The following is a 17541-nucleotide window of genomic DNA, read 5'->3' as shown; positions in this document are numbered from 1 at the left end:
TAATTCTAAGCACAAACACAAATAACCTAAAAGTCTGATCAACCTTTTATGTATCCTGAGAAATGTTTCCTCGTGGGTGTGATTCGATTCGGGAGTTTTCCAGCGTGTCCATTTAACTTCTGGATATGCTTCAATTTGCACACTAAGTTTAACAATATCCCCTTGCATCACCTCAATATCCGTTCTATTCACCTTGTGTTCAGAGGACAGGATGGGAGTAAGTTTAATGTAAGGTTTATCTGAAAGAAAACAGCAAGACCACGACTTAGACACAATTTCACAGACAAATTTTACACACAAAAAAACTTGTATAAACTGGAATAAAGAAACCTACCTACAACTGTAAGAACTGCAGTGACGCTGTTTTGTCCAGCTTTATTCTGCCCGGTGCAGGTTAGATTCCCTGAGTCAGACATGTTGACTTCATGAAGAGTCAAAAGGGAAGTGAAGCAAATGTCACACCTTTTGTCTTTCTTTGTTTCATGATTCAGTACCTAAGTTGAACAAATATTGCTAAATTTTTTTACCAAACGGTGCAGTAAGCATTCAAAACAATCTTACAACAATCAGGAACTGAAATGGATTTAGAGGAACTGAATGGGCTGGCATTGAATTGAAATCAGGTCCCACTTTATATAAAGTGTCTTTACATAATTCATAATTTGATACAGTACACTTATACATACGTATACATGTTTTTACATTGTACTAAAGTTTAAAAAAATGCCGGTAACACTTTATTTTACAGTGTCCTTGTTACACGTTACATAGTTACTGTATTAAAAACTTTAAATTATGCATAATTACATGCAACTAACCCTAAACCAAACCCCAATCCTAACCCTAACCCTATGGTAAGTACATATAGTTAATTATTATTACAGTTACACAGAATTAAAATGCATAACTACACTGTAACACGGACACCTTAAAATAAAGGGTCACACTTTAGTTTAGTGTCCTTGTTACATATGTTACATGTACTTACCATAGTAATTACAGTAAATTATGCATAATTACATGCAACTAACCCTCAACCAAACTCTAACCCTATATTGAGTACATGTTTTTCATTAATATTACTCAGTACTTATAATAATTACACTGTAACAATGACACCTTAAAATAAAGTGTAACTAAATAAGGGTTACCAAAATACCTGAATGTAATTACATCTATAATTACACTGTTGACCCGTAACCCACCCATAAACCGACCCATACCATGAAACCTGTCTCAGTGCAATACAACAACTGTCAATATAACATGAAAACAATAAGTACATTGTACATAACATTTATTATTTTTCTTTTGAAAATGTATACCTAGTATAAATTGTGACTGAAAACATGCATAACTATCTGTTAGTTGACCCTGTTAGGGCTGTAGATCGCATCAAAAATATAAAGTATAGAAATCTTTTGGTAATATTTTGTAATCCTTCTGGATCTTGTGATCATGTCTTGGTCTAGATCTCGGCCTCGAGGGGTCTGGAACTGGAAGAGTTTGGTCTCGACTCCAAACATTACACGCAACAGATTGATAGAAAGTCATAATAGTTGAAAATATAGATTGCTTCATACATTTTTTTTTTGTTTGGGTGTGATTTGCATCATAAAAGATCTGAGAAAGATTTGTCCCCTGGCAGATGGTGAAATTTTCTCACTTACAAAAAAACAAAAACAAAAACACTTTAAATAATAACTGGATATGCAATATGTGACAGCTGCTCCATAAGAGATGCAATTATTATGTTTATTGCGTGATTAATCCGAAAATAATACAAGAGAACTGAAATACAATGGCATCCAAAGAGGACACCAACAATGCCAGGATAAAAACACAACTTTATTTACATTTACATTTTGTAAATAAAGTCGTAAATTATGTTTTTTGAGCAAACACAGCACTCGCATCGCTTCATAAAATTGAGGTTAATCCATGGATTACTTTAATGACGTCTTTACTACCTTTCTGGGCCTTGAAAGTGGTAGTTGCGTAGCCTGTCAATGGAGGGACAGAAATCTCACAGATTTGATAAAAAATAACTTCATTTGTATTACGAAGATGAACGGGTTTGAAAGGACATGAAGGAGAGTAATTTGTGGTTGAATTAACCCTCTAATTAAAGTGTTATCTGGAATTCCTCTACTCTTGATATGCATGTATGCATTGATAAAGAGTGGGAGTAGCTCAGTGATGCTTTGGGACATTTGATTATTTATAAACATATGGAAGTTTGGAATATCTTTACTAGAATTTCAAAACAGACAGCAGTCGTGTCTGTGATCACAAGCCGAGAGTCTAGACCAAGACACTGTGTAATGAAATTAAGACCAAGGCCATGTTTTCAAGAAGTTTCAAGACCAGGATTGTCTGATTGATTCAGTTCCTTACCAATAATATTTAGTTTTTAATGTTTGTAATGAGATTGAGTTCTTGGAACACTTCACCTTTTCTGATGAGCTCCAGGTGATGTTGAATGAATGATCTTGGTTTTCGAGGTAACAAGGGATACGCAGCGTTTCACCAACGATTCGCACATACTGATGGTCTGGAAGTGACAGTGGCGGCGGCTGCTGCGCTTCTGCAGAAATACATGGGTAGTGCAGGATTGCTACAACAACACACCATTCCTGCCATATCTTCCGTCAATGAGATTTGACAAAACAGCATAAAAGACTCACACAACTCACTTTCTAGGACAGTGACTCTGAAGACATCAGACTGCATTTGGACTCCATTAATCTTCACAGTACACACATAATCTCCGTCGTAGCTAGGCTGAAGGTTTTGTATCAGAATGCCACGTTTGGGATCCGCAGTATAATTGATCATGGACGGGACGTCTGACCCGTTCCCCATCTTGAGGGAGAACTCAGTACTCGCTGGGTCCGTCACCAAGCAGTCCAGCCAGTGGTTTGAGCCTTCTTTCTCAACTATCACTGGGTTTTGAGGGCTAGTGAAGGCTTTGACAGAATCTATTGCAGTAAAAAAATGTAAAAAACACACTTCAGCCCATCCCAATTACTGATTATTATCATAATCTTTTTTGTACATTCCCACAATTTTGTGTATTTATTAATTGCAGATGCTTTAACCTGTTAACTGTCACCCCCCTTTTTTTGAATATACATGAAAATGCACATTTCGAACTTAAATGGTTGTAATTCAAGAATGCTTTGGAATATAGACGTAAGAAGATATTTGGCAGATTTTTGTAGAAGTGAAATAAATTAAGAAAGTGAAACGAAGTGAAAAGAAGTTTGAGTTTATGAAAATGTTCAATGTAACAAATTGTATGATTCATATTTTATATAAAATATATAATTTCAAAACCTGGGCGACTCTAAAACTGCAAAAAAAATCAAAGCCAAAACTCTGAACAAGTTGTGTTCCAAATTTTAGGTTGATATCTCAGTAAATGAGCTTTCAGTGAGTGTGTGTGTGTGTGTGCGCAGTACTGAACGCTTCCACTAGGGCACAACCAGACTCCATTACTGCCCATATAAGGGCGCCGCCATCTCCATTTGTGTTTGAGTGATCTGAACCATTATTTCCACAATTTTCATACAATTTATGAAGTAGGCATCCTATTCAGAAGTAATATGAGAAGTTTGGCAGATTTTGATATGAATTCAACCTCTAAGAAACATAAAATCTATAATTTTTTTCTTTATATTTAAAACAATTTCAGACCTTTTTTTCTAAAATGATTGAATGGATGCTATCTTTTGAACTCTTGGCATGAAAACAAACTGAAGTTTCTACCATTCTTTCATGATTTTTCATGTTCATCACTATTTCAAAATAAAGGTCTAAACACGCCTTAGGAGGATGATATTTGCCTTAGTCTTGTTGCAAATTGATAATTTACGGCTCCTCTATACTATTTTGAAAATCAATCACCAAATATGGAAACTAGAGATTGTAAGCTTTCAAATGATATATAGTTTGTTAAGATTAGTTTAGGTTTAGTGTAGGATATTACTGTTTTAAAAAATGTAATGGATTTGGGCCCACCGGTGGGCCGGTGAACGTTTTGATTCATTAAATTCACAAGTTAAAATAGCATTTCTGATTCTGGTTAACACTTTATTTTACAGTGTCCTTGTTACACGTTACATGTAGTTACTGTAGTAATAACTATACATTATGCATAATTACATGCAACAAACCCTAAAACAAACCCCAATCCTAACTCTAACTCTATAGTAATTAGGCTACATGTAGTTAATTATTATAAATCAGTACTTAAATACATGATTACACTGTAACATGGACACCTTAAAATATAATGTAACCCACTTTATTTTACATGTTACATGTAGTTACCATCGTAATAACAGTAAATTATGCATAATTACATGCAATTAACCCTCAAACAAAAGTAATATTACTCCGTACATAAATGTATAATTATGGTGTAACAAAGACACCTTTAAAATAGTTTAACCCAATTGTGTTCTTAAAGTCACAGTTCCTAGTGCTTAGAGTGTGAGAACTGTTAATAAATGTGGTCATTGCACCGCTTTGGAATGCATGATTCTGATTGGTCAGTAGCACCAAATACTGAGTTAAAATCATCTTGACTCTAAACTGCACAACTGAGTGTTGTCTCAGGCAAACAATAGGTTACACTTTATGGTAACACTTTATTTTACAGTGTCCTTGTTACATATGTTACATGTGCTTACCATTAACAGTAAATTATGCATAATTACATGCAACTAACCCTCAACCAAACCCTATAGTAAGAACATATACACTGTAAAAAAATTATTAAGATGATTTGTTATCACAGCATTTATTATTTTGTCAAATCAACTTAGATCATTTATGTGGTTCAGATAACTTAATATTTTGACTTTCTGTTGATTAAATCTCTTCATGTCATTTTTTTTATTTAAATGAACTTAAAATTTTAAGGCAAACAGCAGTTTACTCACTTTAAGTTAAACCAACAATATTTGTTTACAGTGTAGTTAAAATAATATTACTCAGTACTTAAATTTATAATTACACTGTAACGATGACACTTTAAAATAAAATGCAACCCACTTAAAATAAAGTGTAACCCAAGTTTTCAATGTGATTACTTACTCAAATAAATACTGAGTGATATTAATTATAGATATGTACATACTATAGAGTTAAGGTAGGATTTGGTTTACTGTTAGTTACTTGTAATATGCATTATTTGCTGTTATTACCGTAGTAAGTACATGTGTAACTACGTCACCTTAAAATGAAGTTTTACCAAACAGAAATTTCATATTTCTTGTAACAAATTTCCTGTCTTTCTGCTTAATCCATCCCGAAAAAAAAAAATATTTATCTACGTTTAGTCCCTGTACAATCAGTGCATCGTCAGTGTAAACTATTCATATCGAAAATGAAACCCATTCAGGGTGATGCAACATTTACTTTGCGATAATTACTGTTAGATAATCATTGTAATTGGTATAGTGCACATACCTTTAACATATATGTGTATCTCTGAGTACAGGTGTGTTTGACTCTTGTAACTGCAGCGGTACGTCCCCGTGTGCTCTGCGCTGGGCTCTGGGACCGAGAGGACCGTTCGGGAGACGTGTTTCTGCAGTCGGGCGAGTCGTGTCCTCCACATGATCTCCTCCTGTCCCTCACAGAGCAGACGCAAGGGTTCCTTCGCTGACCAGACCATCTCAGATCCATTCAGAGGAGAGGAGTTCAGCTTTATCACTGGAGCGGGAAACTCTGCTCAGACACACAGAAGAGGTCAAAGGTCAAGGTCACGTTTGTTTATATACACTGTAAGAGCAACATGAGTGCAGACCAAAGTGTTGCGCAACATGCAAAATGACACATCACTCTACAATAGAATAGAAAATTACTCATTTAAATACTGATCATTTAAAAGGAAAAAAAGAGAGAAAAACATAACACAAAACATCACCAGACAAATGTAAAACATAAAGGTGCTACGAAGTTACGCATAAGCCAGAAAAAAGAGATATATTTTAGGAGATGATTTAAATGTAGATATAGATGATCTACTGGAAAGAGGTCATGTGTTTTTGAATTGATATTTTGAAGTCAGTAACAGCCGTGTTAAAGACCGAAACAAACACGCTCAACAGAATACAGATATTCTTCAAGTTTCAAGACGTTATTGTGAGTATAAAGCACAGAAATTATTCTCCACATTTTTTCTTTAGGACCCAGTGAAAAGTTTAAAAGACGTTTTTAATTGCGATTTCATGCATTCATTGGTTTCATGATCGTGTTTTCCACAGAATTATCTGATGGTTTTGTTTTCCTCGTGTCATACACTCACCTAAAGGATTATTAGGAACACCTGTTCAATTTCTCATTCATGCAATTATCTAATCAACCAATCACATGGCAGTTGCTTCAATGCATTTAGGGGTGTGGTCCTGGTCAAGACAATCTCCTGAACTCCAAACTGAATGTCAGAATGGGAAAGAAAGGTGATTTAAGCAATTTTGAGCGTGGCATGGTTGTTGGTGCCAGACGGGCCGGTCTGAGTATTTCACAATCTGCTCAGTTACTGGGATTTTCACGCAAAACCATTTTAAGGGTTTACACAGAATGGTGTGAAAAGGGAAAATCATCCAGTATGCGGCAGTCCTGTGGGCGAAAATGCCTTGTTGATGCTAGAGGTCAGAGGAGAATGGGCTGACTGATTCAAGCTGATAGAAGAGCAACTTTGACTGAAATAACCACTCGTTACAACCGAGGTATGCAGCAAAGCATTTGTGAAGCCACAACACGCACAACCTTGAGGCGGATGGGCTACAACAGCAGAAGACCCCACCGGGTACCACTCATCTCCACTACAAATAGGAAAAAGAGGCTACAATTTGCAAGAGCTCACCAAAATTGGACAGTTGAAGACTGGAAAAATGTTGCCTGGTCTGATGAGTCTCGATTTCTGTTGAGACATTCAGATGGTAGAGTCAGAATTTGGCGTAAACAGAATGAGAACATGGATCCATCATGCCTTTTTACCACTGTGCAGGCTGGTGGTGGTGGTGTAATGGTGTGGGGGATGTTTTCTTGGCACACTTTAGGCCCCTTAGTGCCAATTGGGCATTGTTTAAATGCCACGGCCTACCTGAGCATTGTTTCTGACCATGTCCATCCCTTTATGGCCACCATGTACCCATCCTCTGATGGCTACTTCCAGCAGGATAATGCACCATGTCACAAAGCTCGAATCATTTCAAATTGGTTTCTTGAACATGACAATGAGTTCACTGTACTAAAATGGCCCCCACAGTCACCAGATCTCAACCCAATAGAGCATCTTTGGGATGTGGTGGAACGGGAGCTTCGTGCCCTGGATGTGCATCCCACAAATCTCCATCAACTGCAAGATGCTATCCTATCAATATGGGCCAACATTTCTAAAGAATGCTTTCAGGGGGTCAAACACAGTATTAGTATGGTGTTCCTAATAATCCCTTAGGTGAGTGTATATGTCTAAAACACGGTTTGATCGACTTGTGAGATGTGGTTTGTGTGATACGTGTGCCGTGAACTGATGCTGGACACAGTGCCGTCAGATCGCAGTCTTCTCAGGATTATTGTAGGCCGGTTTTAATGTCAACACGTTCATGTCAGTAACTTTAAGCAGTCCTGAAAGCTGGATATATTTACATACCATGAAATAAATAATAAAACAAAATCTATCTTGACTGACACAAGTCTCACCATAATAAATAATAGATAAATTAATCTCTCTTGATATAATTACGTAACTTCTGTTCTGTCACTGGCCATATGTGACGCAGGGGAACTTTGTTATTAATATTTGTATTATTATTAGCAGGTTTTTAACCTCTGCAGTGCCGCTTTTGAAAGTTTTCTTCCCCACATTAAGACAGAAGACTTCTTAAATGTATTCAGTGTTTTCCTTATTTAAAACAAGGTATTTTCACCAAATATCCTGTGCTGGAATTGATTTGTTAATAAAGTGATGTGTGTTCTGTATTTTGCTCAATGTATTTATGATTTGCAAGGCAAGGCAAGGCAGGTTTATTTATATAGCACATTTCACACACAATGGTATTTCAAAGTGCTTTACATAGAGGAAATTAAAATAATCAAAAGGAATAAGTGTCTTTTGGGACAGTGAAAAATAAAATTGCAACTACAATATACAATATTTAATTGGGCCAACAATTTGTTCCATTGGCTCAGCATATTATTTCTGATTGAGCCAATGTTAAGACACTTTTTGAGTTGGAGAGGTCTGATTATTTGATTATGTTTTACTGTAATCTGAGAGGAGGATCCGAATATGGGATGAAACAGATCTGAGATAAGTTGGAGCAACACCATACAGTGCTTTAAACACGAACACTAAAACCTTCAAATCAACTCTATATTCAACAGGTAAGCAATGAAGAGATGCTAACACAGAAAAAGAGCAGAAATAGAAATATGTTAAATGCTGTGCATTGGTAAAACAGTGAGATTGATTAATTCAATGATTCCTGATGCCGAACAAAGGTATCATCAATAGCTTGTTTATTGTCATTTGATCATGCCATGAAACATGTTACAGGTAAAGTTAGATCAACCACAAAACAAATCATTCATCAATCAAGACATTCATCAAAAAAGTTCATCAAAGTTGTTCTAAGACAAGAACCGGTATTGTTCAAAATTCATGTGTAATTTTGATGAAAGGTTTTGATCCACTTGAAATGTTGACTACTGTATATCAGCTAATGATATGCACTTCTTGATTAGGATGTCAGGATTAGGTCGTTTTAGCTATCGTGACGTTTTTAGCGTGCCTTTTTGTTAGTACAAGTTTTATACAGTCAAACCAAAATTTATTAAGACCCTCTTCAACATTTCTCACATTATCACAGTTTATTCGCTATAGTTTAGAAAACGGTCACAAAATATGAGCAGAGCTCAGTGGATATTTGACTGGTTTTGTCCGTCCTTCTGTTAGACTCTCACACATGAATTATGTTGAATATCTGTCAGCTGTTAAATTTAACTACACAATTAGATAATACCAGTTTAGCTCAACCAGTGACCAAGCAATGCTTCATGTTGTTCAGTGTGTGTGTAAAAAGAGCATTAGCAGTTACAGAAAACACACTTCAGCAAAACATGAGCAGCTCAAAGTGGAGGAATCATTCCCAAATGTTTATAAGTTTTACTGGTAGTCACTGTATGAAGAATATTTGGGTATAATATGTCACAGTTTACTTTATTTTGCTCTCCTCACTTACATAAATGAACTATTGTGTCCTGCACACACTAGTGAAAAAAATATCAAAAATGGTGACTGAATAATATTTGGTTTGACCGTATGTCATAAAAATGCGGTTTCTCCTGCGTGTTTATTGGCTCTGTCTCTTGAGTCCCTCCTGCATCATGGTGGCGATGCGGGACGTTTGCAGGAGGAGAGCCTGATGGTTCTCCACGAGGAGGCTCTGAAGACGGGCCATGCTCTGCAGGTGATTAATCTCCTGTTCGCCCCGATCGTTCATGACCCGCAGGACCTTCAGCACCTCGACCTGGACGCTGGCCGCCTCCTTGTTCTCCTGCACCAGCTGATTCAGGGCCTTCACCATCTCCCCGAACCAGCCCCTGCTCTCCTGCTCCTCCTGGATGAGCTGAGCGAGAGAGAGCTTCAGCTCGTCCAGGCCACAGCACGCCGGGGACGCCGGGGACGCCGGGGACGCCGGGGACGCCGGGGACGCCGGGGACGCCGGGGACGCCGGGGACGAGCTCTTATCCACATCGCTCACTGTCATATCATACGGGCTGATTAGCTCTTCATTTGCTAAAGGGAGCACACATATAGTAAGCTGCAAAATATCCCCACAAACAAGTTGTAGAATTATGTCACACTCTACAAATGCCCAACTTTGGGTCAAATATGGATAAACCTTGCCTAATTTTTAAATTACCTTTTTAACCCAACACTGTAAAAAAGTATCGTGATTTTAACGGTAAAAGACTGTAAAAATGCTTCAGTGAAAAACTGTTAATTGGTTAACAGAAAGTTTCCTTACTATATACGGTAAATAACTGTGATGGATCTAATGGTACATTTCATGTAATTTTACTGTAAAATACCATTAAATTTACAGTTTTTGAAAGTGAAAAAGAACAACTCATGGTATAATTTACAGTGAAAAACCGCAAATTGACATTCCCACAATTCCCTGCGTGACACTTCACATTTGATGTGTTTTTGTTGAAATAACTGTTTCTTCATAGTTTGCTTAGTCTTTTTCTAATCAGTTACGTACATCAGGGTTTTATGTGATATTTAATGTTGTTATATTAATGTTTATTGCCTTTTTAAAATTTCATATGTGTTACCATGATGGTGTTTAATGTTTGTGTGAATGACACTGTGCAGCTTCTGTATATCAGTATTAACTGTCTTGTGGAAGAACTGCTTATGATGAGCTGTGATTGATCATGTGACTCTCATCACTGCTGTGATTGTTGGCTGTCAGTGTATTACAATGGTATAAAACAGATATTAATACTTCAATAGGTCAGAAAATTACCATTATATCAGATAATGAAATACGGTTTATTTCTGTAAATTTTAAGTTAAGTCTGTAAAACCTTGCTACCGTAAAGTCTTGCTACTGTATTTTATATGGTAAATTTCTGGCAAGCACAGCTGCCGGTATTTTACCGTAAATTGAACAGATTTTTTTTTACAGTGAACGTTTGGGTTTGTCTATATTCGACCCAAACGTTGGGTTAAAACAACCCAGCATTTTTTCAGATTTTTTAGGTGTCCTCAAAACTGACCCACTGCCCTGAAACCCTAATCAAAAAGCAAGATGATCAAGGATTTCAGAGTTACTGAACGCTAAAAAATGCGGCAAAACAGTGGGTTAAAATGTGATTTAAAAATTTAACCCAACGACAGGGTTTATCCATATTTGATCCAAAGTTGGGTTGAAACAACCCAGCATTTTTTAGAGTGTAGAATTATTAAATTAAATTACAGGACCTGAGCAAGATTAGCAAGGACTTCACATTACACTACACTCTAAAAAATGCTGGGTTGTTTCAACCCAAATTTGGGTCGAATATGAACAAACCCTGCCGTTGAGCTGAGTAGCTCTTCATCTGCTAAAGGGAGCACACATATAGTACGCTTCAAAATCTCCCCACAAACAAGCACTGTAAAAAGTTATTGTTGATTTAACTTAAAGAAGTATATAACCTGCTGGTTTAACTTTAAGCACATTGAAGTTAAAAAATGTAGGTAATACAATGAAGGAGATTGGTTGAATCAACAGAAACTCAAAATATTATGTTATCTCAACTACATAAATTATCTAAGTTGATTTAACAAAACATTTTTTGTTTTGTCAAAATCAACTTAGATAATTTATGTCGTTCAGATCACATAATACATTAACACTTTACAATAAGGTTCATTAGTTAACATTATTAATGTATTAACTAACATGAACTAATGAGCAATACATTTGTTACTGTATTTGTTAATCTTTGTTAAAGTTAATAAAAATACAGCTGTTCATTGTTTGGTCATGTTAGTTCACAGTGCATTAACTAATGTTAACAAGATTTTAAAAAAGTATATTAGTAAATGTTGTAATTAACATTAACAAAGATTAAAAATGCTGTAGAAGTATTGTTTATTCTTAGTTCATGTTAACTAATGTAGTTATTAATGTTTATGTAATATTAATGTAGTTAACTAATAAACCTTATTGTAAAGTGTTACCCATAATATTTTGAGTTTCTGTTGATTAAACCAATCTCCCTCATTGTATTACCTCATTTTTTTAATTTTAATGAACTTAAAAATGTTATGGCAACCAACTTATTTTAAGTTAAACCAACAATAACTTTTCACAGTGTATAATTATTACATTAAATTACAGGTTCAGATGTGAGTTTGAGCTCAACTCTGCAGGATTTGTGCAGTCAAGACAAAAATGATTCAGACACCAGATATAATATTTGATATTTTTTCACTAGTGTGATCAGGACACTATAGTTCATTTATGTAAGTGAGGAGAGCAAAATAAAGTAAACTGTGACATATTATACCCAAATATTCTTCATGCAGTGACTACCAGTAAAACTTATAAACATTTGGGAATGATTCCTCCACTTTCAGCTGATCATGTTCTGCTGGAGTGTGTTTTCTGTAACTGCTAATGCTCTTTTTACACACAGACTGAACAACATGAAGCATTGCTTGGTCACTGGTTTGAATACATTTTGGTTTGACTGTATTAATGAAGTTTATGAAATGATATGGTTGACATGTTTGGTGGTTTGACATACACACTTCATCTCAAACAAACTCTACTCAGTTTAATGAGCTCGTATTAATTAAAGATTACATGGATTGCTTTTATAATGTCACACTGAAGGAGCATTTAAATAATTCAGTGAAGGCAAAAAGATGGTGAAAACTTTTGCTAAACATTTTCCACTAAAATATGTAAACCTCCTTAAAAATGCATTTTTCTTTTATTGTAAATGTTTTATTTTCAAAAGAAAAATCCACGCAAAGTTTATAATCTTTCATCAAAATGACATTTCTTCTCTTCCCCGATGATGAATTTACAACCTGTCACTAGTTATGTTTCCATCCTGTTTTTATGCGCATTTTGATCACATTTAAAAAACGCTGGATGGAAACGGCAAGATGTGCGTCAGTTCTAAAAATGTGCGTACAATTTTTTTTTCATCCAATAAGAAAACACGTGCATAAACTACGATGTAAACACATTTACTGAATAAATCCCTCAAAACCTCAGGTGACTTTGCCTCAGCGTCAGCTGTGATTGGATAACTGGAGTAACCAGCGGACCAATGGCGTCAAGCGTCTCCAATGTTGGTCTGGTGATTCTGAAAGTCGAAGTGTGTGATCATGATGATTGGGTGTAATTCCCTCCAGAAGCGTCTCACACACACGAGTGTGTTCTCGAACACCAGCATCCGAACGCTAGAGAACACGACAGCGTTTACTGTGTTTCGTCTGACGCTCGACACACACTCGTTTATGATGGAGGGGAAATATTTGCGGATGTTTTCGTCCAGCAAGTGACGATTTTGAACACACGAGGTGGAAACCCAGACAGATCAGATCCGACACTATATATGTTTCTGTCTGCTTTATTCACAAATGTTTGATGCGATATGTGCATAAGTTAATTCACAACTTTGACGATCCATTCCCGACGGACAAAATCAGGTCCCGTCCTACATAAAAGCCAAAAAGCGTTTCAATTGGATATACGTCACAATAAGGGGGGAAAAAGCACCTTCCGTTTCATGCCGACTTTAATTTAACATGCTGAAAAAACAAAGTCTTATTATCTTTCACAATTTTGCTTCTCAAGAATATTCGTCTTGCTTTAAGGATGGTTAGATATTTTTACTGGAAAACAAGATTTTAAAAAAAAATTAAAAGCTTTGGTAACGCTTGGTATTTTGATGGTCCCTTTTGAACATGCTGTTGACTATAAGTTACTTTGCAACTATGTTAACTAACTCTCATCGGAGTATTGGTAGACTGTTTGCTTAAATCTGCAAACACTTTATTGTGATGGTCCTCCAACAGACACTCTACTGACTATAAGTAATTTTGCAACTACATGTCAACTTAATCTAATCCTAACCCTACCAGTCTATTAATACTCTACTAACACTCTAATAAGAGTTAGTAGACATGTAGGTGCAATGTTACTTATAGTCACCAGAATGTGTTAAAGGGACCATCAAAATAAAGTGAAACCAAAGCTTTTTGCTCCACAAAAAGAAGAACAACATGATTAAATGAACACACGATTTTCACATTTATATTTCTTTCAAAAAAATGTAAAGATGTACAGCAAGCGTGCGTTCCTTTTTCCACATTTCAACATAAAGTCTTGATGCTCAATCTGCATCAACGACATCCAGCAGAGCTGCTGAGATGGACATCACTAAAAGTGAAACGTCAGAATGTGGTTTGTGCAAAATTGAAGGCGTGAAATCCGAAGTATAGCGGAAATTGCGAGACACGACTCTGGATCGCAGTTTTTGCAACAACAACGCAGGGTCTTGTCACATTTTTGATGAAGAAGGGGCCCGGGCATTATTTTTAACTGCAGAAAGGGGAAGCGAGAGCGAGGCCTGAGATGTGTGTGTGCGCGTCTGAGGCGCTGCAGAAGAGCCCCTCTGATTGGGTCCCTCAGGAAACACATTGCACCGGTGGCCCGTTGCACAGCCACATCCCAGGGGTCTGTTTCCCATTCCCACTCTCACTTCTGCTTCGAGTCGGACAGGACACACCAGAGCTCGACAGGACTGTTACAACGCTGCCCATCAAAGCCACAAACATCACACACCTGTCTCAAAACAGTCTGTTTCCCGTGCACACACACACACACACACTTTATGCACAGTATTCACACACTGCTGACATGCTGTAATGCAACATTTAACTAATGCACTAATTGTTATTGAATGCATATTTTACACTCTAAACTCAAACATTGAGTTGAAATTGTAATAAATAAAAAATGTAAACCAATGGCTGGGTTTGTCCATATTTGACCCAAATTTGGGTTAAAACAACCCAGCCATTGGTTCACATTTTTTTATTACAATTTTAACCCAATGTTTGAGTTTGTCCATATTTGACCCAAAATTGGGTTAAAACGACCCAGCATTTTTTTTTGAGTGTAAGAATGGTTTTGGACAACAGACAGCATTAAAATTATGGGTAACACTTTATAATACTGTTCCTTCATTAATTAATAATTACACAGAAACACGTGAGTAACGCACTGTTAACACTACTATTAACTTACAATAAACTTAACAAATTAGTAGTAATAGCGCTGTTGAATGTTATAGTTCACATTTAGCTAATCAATAACTACTGTTTTTCATACCGCACTGAAGACTATAGATGAAGAACTACTATATACAAGTTCATAATTAACGTGAATAATGCATAATTTATAATAAAAGGATAACGGTAACCCATAATGACTCAAGTGTTACTACATCCTTCTAGAGGAACTACTAATTATTTGGATCTAATAATTTTCTAATGTGAAGATCATGGAAACACACACTAGTAATGACTAAAGTGTTACCAAATCCATCGGAAGGAATTACTATTCAAAATCTTACAATCACTTCAGTCGATATTAGGGAGTTATCATGTTTTTCTCTTTAGATGATCCAAATTATTATTAGTTCCTTTAGAAGGATGTAGTAACACTTGAGTCATTATGGGTTACCGTTACCTTTTATTATAAATTATGCATTATTCATGTTAATTATGAACTTGTATATAGTAGTTCTTCATCTATAGTCTTCAGTGCGGTATGAAAAACAGTAGTTATTGATTAGCTAATAGTGAACTATAACATTCAACAGCGCTATTACTAATTTGTTAATCAGAGTTTATTGTGTTAATAATGTGTTTACTCATTTGTTCGTGTGTAGTTATTCATTAATGAAGGAACAGTATTATAAAGTGTTACCGTAAACAGTAACAAAAGTACTTACAAATCAGTTGCAAACCATTAGTTTATAGTTGAAATATTGTAGTCTCTACATTGTTAATATATTAATAGCCTATATACAAATAGTTAGTTCTTCATGCATTGTCACTGTAATTAACGAAATTATTATTGTTTAATTAGCTCAGAAAGAGTTAGATAATGTTTTATGCTTTGTTAACAACTTGTAAATAGTTCTCGCTTTAGATTAGGTCACAAATGGAAATGTGTCAGTTTAAGAATCATCATGCCTATGGAGAGTCCCCGCAATCAAGTGAACCACATATGCCAACGTGTGTGTGTGTGTGTGCGTGCGTGTGTGTGTGTGTGTGTGTGTGTGCGTTTGTGTGTGTGTGTGTGTGTGTGCGCGCGCGCGTGCATGCGTGTGCGCGTATGTGTGTGTGTGTGGGGGGGGGGAATATGAATGCAATTAATGTCTAATAAAGGTAGGTTTAAAGCACTTTATTTATGACATTTTTCCTTTTTCCTAAAATCCAAAGTGAGAATATTTACAGTTGTTGTTAACAAAGCATAAAAAACATTATCTAACTCTTTAAATATGAGCTAATTAAACAATAAAAAATAGTGTTAATTACAGTGACAATGCATGAAGAACTCACTTTGTATATAGCCTATTAATATATTAACAATGTAGAGACCATAATATATTAACTATAAACTAATAGTTCGTTAATGATTTGTAAGTACTTTATTACTGTATACTTATAAAGTGTTACCAAATTATGTCTTAAATTGCTCTCAGAAGGAGCGTTCAATCATAGTTCTATCAAAACGTGATATCATTATTTGTTATGGATCTTTGTAGTAATTATTTTTTTTTAAATCAAATTAAGTACATTTTAAAGAAAAAAAATGTAAAAACAAAGTGAGAAATAAAACAAACAAAGTTAGTTTAAATTATAGCTATTATAAATGTTTATGTTATAAATTTTATATGTTAAAATAAAAAATAATAATAATAATTAACACAGGATGCTTGGACTTGTTGGAAGAATCATTTTACCAGTATACAGAATTAGAATTAGTCCGAAGTAAACAAAAAAAACAAAAAAAAAAACATTTTAAAATCAAAGTTAAACATCCTTTATTTCTTTTTGCCTTTCACAACTGGACTTTAACAATCTATTTGTAAATGAAGCCTTCGTCAGCATGTGTCCGGCTGATGCCATGGCTAAGATTTGAGTTCTTGCAGAAGACATAAAGCGTAATTGGTGAGAGGAGGTCTAATTTTACACATCTATCAATAAAGTTAGTATAGAGATAAGAATTGACGTACCTTTAGCCATACAAGGCAGTACAGCAATGAAGAGGGTGATACAGAGCATCCTCCGGTTCATCTTCGTCACTTTAGCTTGGTAAAAACTGTGGTCTGCTGGTCTGAAACACTACAGGAAAACTGGCTTAGGTGTGATGACACAATTTACTAAAGCATTTTAACTTCCTCTCCAGACTGCTGAACTTTGAGTCCACTGAAAAAGCAACTTAGCCTTTTTTTTGCAAATCAGTTTTTACTGTGCTTTATTATTTTTTATTATGTATTAGCAATTACTGTGCATCAGATGTAAGATGGATTTCGATGCATTTTCCTTTAAATTAGACATTAGACAATAACACATTGCATTTGTTTAAACTACTGAAATTTTAAGAGTGTTTACTATTATGTCATTAAATAAATAAGTAATATCATTATGTCATGAAGAAGTGACTGTAGTGCAGAAGAAATAAGAATAAAAGAATCAGAGCTAAGTTACTATAAATTAATTAACAACTTTTAAGTTGTTACTAAAAGGTCAAAAATGTAGGTCACTGATACACTGATGAGCACAACACATTATGACCAGTTACAGGTGAAGCAAATATCACTGATCATCTCCTAACACATATTTGTCACGTACTGCTCTGAATACCAGCCTGGTCTCATTAAAATGTGTCTCTATGTGCAATTTATACGCGAAAATGAGTTTTTACGTGC

General features: G+C 35.5%; 1 protein-coding gene across 1 annotated transcript in view; it reads right to left on the bottom strand.

Annotated features, from left to right (window-relative positions):
* The window catches only part of csf1rb (colony stimulating factor 1 receptor, b), a 57305-nt gene extending 40304 nt beyond the window's left edge, over window positions 1-17001 (bottom strand). Inside the window, exons 1-6 of the mRNA XM_056263537.1 lie at window positions 16846-17001; window positions 5479-5739; window positions 2697-2981; window positions 2454-2587; window positions 335-494; window positions 44-239 (exon numbers count right to left, since the gene is read on the bottom strand). Coding sequence (XP_056119512.1) covers window positions 44-239; window positions 335-494; window positions 2454-2587; window positions 2697-2981; window positions 5479-5739; window positions 16846-16906 — 1097 coding nt within the window. The 5' untranslated portion in view covers window positions 16907-17001. The remainder of the gene's footprint in view (window positions 1-43; window positions 240-334; window positions 495-2453; window positions 2588-2696; window positions 2982-5478; window positions 5740-16845) is intronic.
* Between the last annotated feature and the right edge of the window lie 540 nt (window positions 17002-17541).

This window comes from Rhinichthys klamathensis, unplaced genomic scaffold, assembly GCF_029890125.1.
Source record: "Rhinichthys klamathensis goyatoka isolate OS25496 unplaced genomic scaffold, OSU_Roscu_1.1 h1tg000207l_1, whole genome shotgun sequence".
NCBI lineage: Eukaryota > Metazoa > Chordata > Actinopteri > Cypriniformes > Leuciscidae > Rhinichthys > Rhinichthys klamathensis.
This window is presented reverse-complemented; position numbering and strand designations above follow the sequence as displayed.